We start from the raw sequence: 4153 nt of genomic DNA on the forward strand, positions 1-4153 counted from the left end.
CACTCCAGTGATACATAGCAAAATTCTTCTGGCATGTCAAGATATACAGATCTACTATACTGCGTAACCAAGCGTCTGAACAAGACATGTTAAAACAAAAACTAAATAATGCGATCAAAGGCTCAATCATATTTGTTCCAGTTTTCACTTAAAACACAGAGGACCTTTACAAGATTGGCTCACGCAAAAACAGGTCCAAAGTTGATTGCCCATCCAAACAGGTTTGCAAGATAATCTAATATTATGCCACGCTCAAAATTGCTGCACAGTTCATTTTGCTTGTTTTCTGGGTTTTAAATACTAGGCTACATAGGATGGTCACATAGCTATATAATTGCCATGCACTCAGGATGAGTTAAACAACATACGTTTTTGCAGTTGCTGACTTTCTAAAATTAAAAGGAGTGGTCACTTTATATTCTGGAACTCACATATACATTTTCCTCTTCTAGTAACACTTCGATTTCCATCACTTTTTGGCATCTTCCCCTGGTTGAGAATCAGAATCAGCTTTAATGCCCAATTATATAACAACACAAGAATGTGTCTCCAGCAGTCAGTGCCCCACTGGCACGACATTCAGAACAAAGAACAGACAAACAAACAAGAGCAAAGAACGAGAGACATTCAGTAATTAGGAACTATTCCTTATAAGAGTCACAGTTGTACAAGATGCCGACTCTTCTTCATTTAGAGCAGTTAAGAATGTGTCAAAACCCCACGTTAATCTTCCAGAGTGCTCTTACCTGTTTGCGGTTCACATTTAAAGACCAGTGCAATGACAATTACGCAAAGGGAGCAGTTTAAAATGACGAATAGTGTGATAGTCGACTGTATATATTACTTATACCAATACTGATTGGACCAGCAGGCTGTGTCCCAGCAGTATATCTGCTGGGAGATGGCAAGCGAGATGCTGAGCTGGAGAAGTTTGGAGGAGAGGAGTTCAGGGATCATGGTGTTGAATGCAGAGCTGAACTCCACGAACAGGATCCTCGCATAGGTTCCCTCACTGTTGAGATGTTCAAGGATGAAGTGCAGATCAATGTTGACGGCATCATCTGCAGACGTGGTAGCTCGATAGGAAAACTGCACTGGGTCCAGCTGGGGACCTGTGACACTCTTGAGATAGTCCAACACGAGGCGTTCAAAGCCTTTACGGCCACAGATGTCAAGGGAACAGGCCTATAGCTGTCACCTTATCGTGGTTGGAAGCTAAGTTGTCTGGGGCTTCTAGGGTCACCCAGGGTTACCCAGAGTTGGCTCCAATGGTGGGGGACCCAAATTTTGAATTTTTTTTCTGCTTTATTTCGTTTTGTTGGTATGTTGCACTGTTTCATTCCAGTTTTGCTTCTACTAGTAAGAACAGACAGACATTTGTTTCATTGGGAGCCATTTGTTCCAGTCTCTTCTCTGTCTTCATGTCAAAACCACATCTTGCTGTTTCCTGTGTTGTTAGTGCTGCGCGACTCAGCTTGGCTGATCAGCAGAGGCTACTTCAGCAACATCAACTCCAGCAACTGCTGGCATCTCAGCCCTCAGCGGTATGACTACATGCAGTTACACTAGCTAGTATATGTTTCAATGCAATAATTTAATAAATGTTTGTCCACTTTCCCTGTATTTGTCATTTTTCCAGGAGCACTTGCATTGACTTCACTCTTCTGTCCCTTCCTCGTCTCTTCTCTGGAAAAATTTCTGATCCCAACAATTTTCCCCCTGTTTATTCCTTACTCCACACCTTCATGTTTTATTTGCGCCGCTGTTTCCCAGCTGCGGTTCTGGCAGCTAATACAGCAACATCAGGACCAGATGCAATCCAATGCTGGCCACATGGCCACACAACCTCCATCAGCAGCCATCAAGACCTTCTTGGTGCTCAAGTACACTTGCATTCATGCTTCAGGGCTGCAGAAGAAGGTTGTTGGAATTATGCAGGAAGGAGGAGACATGACGTGTAGTATTTGGACTCAAAGTTCATTATTTCTGTAATTGATGGGCCAAATACATTTTTTCATCACAAACTCACATTTTTCTGCAACTATTCCACTTTTTTTTGAGTAGGGTTGGGACCGTAGCAAATAAGATGTGATTAATTACAAGCAGAATAGTTTTTAAAAAAGAACATTTTTATCACATTTGTTGTGTTCCCAACTATACTGGAACTTTGCAGGTGCATGAGTTCCTGATGCACTTTTCATTTAAAAAAGAGGTCAGAGGAATTGGATGAAAAAGCATTGCTAGGACTGATGCCAGGTAAATTCTATTCAAAGAAAATACCCGATGGAAGCCTTAAGTGATTTTGTGCAAATTGTGCTCAAAGTAGTTTTCACCAAAACGCTTGAAACCTCCAATACGTTATGCAAATTTTTGACTGCCCCTCAGAAACCCTTTAAAGGAAGTCATGTTTTAAAAAAGCTGTTCTAAAATGGCACATTAACTTTAGCTCGCTTTAATTCTGGTCAGGGATTATTTCCATTAGTTTTTTTTCCCTTGTTTTGTATTGAAATGCAATTAAAAGCGTTTTTCCAGAGGTAAAAATATTCCGTCAATTATTTGATAGTCACCCACTAAAATTAATTTAAATTATGAAATGTTTGTTGTTTTTTTTAGGATAAATATTGCTATACTATGAAAAATATGTTTTAGATTAATTACAACGCCCTTAATTCATTTCTTTAATGGAGTCCTACCCCTATTAAGATGTTTTTCATCCCAGTTTCTTTCCACCACAGTATGGTCTTTCTGCTGTGTCACTCTCAGGGGCCTCTGCATCTGACCGCACTTGTTTGCTCACAAGACTAAAAACACAAACAAAGAGCGCATAGTATGTTTTGTAAGAAAAAAATAAAACATGGGTTCCTTCTACAGTAGCAGGTGCGTGTTTGGGATCTGTCTGGGATAAGACATCCCATCCATTTCCACTATGGCTACTCTGCCTTCTTTTGTCTGGATTAATTTGCATGTCATGGACCCAAGTCTGGCTCTGTCCTCACTGAAAAATGCTTATGACTTTCCTCTTGGGGCAATCCCTGAGAGGGCTCACTTAAAATGGCACAAATGTCCACAGAGTAACTACAAAGATACGGAAACATTCAGAGGGGGCATATGGATCCACATACCTTTGTGGGACAATATGTGGAAGTGGTCATCCTTGAATGAGCCCCCGAGCTGCAACTACCTCTCCAACACACAGGACCTAAATGGTAAACACCAGCGGCCAATAAAAATCCACGTCAGGACTGACTAGTCAGCCTCCACACTCAAAGTGCCTGAGGCAAAGGATCTATTCTTCCCCCCATTTATCAATTTTTCTGTATATACATTTTCCCCTTTCTGTCACTCTGCTCTCTCTCAATGCTGCTGTTAATTAATGTTGCCAAGACAACAGATTGAGAAACACTCTTTTCACTTAAAAACCAGGAAAAAATGTGCTGTATTCTTCAATATTAAAAGCAAAATTTTGGGTTGTGCTTTTTATTTATTTATGTAACTGGTGTGAGATTATTTCCTCCAAGTCCTCAGATGTTGCTGTTTAACATCTCCTTGTACTACTGTGTAAAGTTTGTTTTCCTATTTTTGGTTTCTTCTAAACTGTTTGATTTCTATTCTGGATCATTTGTTTAAAATCTGATGGTTAATGATGGGGATTGTGTGACTTCAGCTGTTTAAAAAAAAAAAAAAAAGGAGGGGGGGTCATTTTTACCTCGTTAAATGTAAATAAATCTTCCTCATTGACCCAGGGTGTACATAAGTGTTTGTGCGAAGGAAAGCCAATGAAGCCTCAGTTTGTACATGTGATTTTTGGAGGCATGAAAATAAGTTTTGAGGTTTACTGGACGCAAAGTATTAATTTATTTTTATATGTGCAGGGACAATTTTTTTAAGGTTTCTCACAGTTTTTCTTGAATATTTTATACCCCAGTGCAGCGTTTTCATCTGTGCACAAAATGTATGTTTGTATAAGTAACAAAATAATGGCGGGTGGGGAACTGACATTGTTTGTCACATTACAAATTAAAGAAACACTCTGGATTAAATAATAGGCTGAAGTGTCTTTTCAAGGTTATGATTTACAAGACTAATGCAACAAATTTTGCACGATAGGTTTTCAAGAAATAATGCAAAACTTACTGTAAGTGCTGTATATTAT

At 39.5% G+C, this 4153-nt stretch overlaps 1 protein-coding gene and 1 long non-coding RNA gene across 2 annotated transcripts in view; one reads left to right on the forward strand and one right to left on the reverse strand.

The window, feature by feature from the left end:
• Window positions 1-3124, forward strand: part of mllt10 (MLLT10 histone lysine methyltransferase DOT1L cofactor) — a 98413-nt gene extending 95289 nt beyond the window's left edge. The window contains 2 exon segments of the mRNA XM_061805041.1: window positions 1460-1544; window positions 1640-3124. Of these exon segments, the coding sequence (XP_061661025.1) occupies window positions 1460-1544; window positions 1640-1654 (100 nt within the window). The 3' untranslated portion in view covers window positions 1655-3124.
• Window positions 1772-4053, reverse strand: LOC133492606 (uncharacterized). Its single transcript, XR_009792704.1, has 3 exons — window positions 3123-4053; window positions 2694-2801; window positions 1772-1908 (listed from the first exon to the last, which is right to left on the reverse strand). It is a non-coding gene; the product is annotated as an uncharacterized LOC133492606 (long non-coding RNA).
• Between the last annotated feature and the right edge of the window lie 100 nt (window positions 4054-4153).

Source organism: Syngnathoides biaculeatus, chromosome 19 (genome assembly GCF_019802595.1).
Source record: "Syngnathoides biaculeatus isolate LvHL_M chromosome 19, ASM1980259v1, whole genome shotgun sequence".
NCBI lineage: Eukaryota > Metazoa > Chordata > Actinopteri > Syngnathiformes > Syngnathidae > Syngnathoides > Syngnathoides biaculeatus.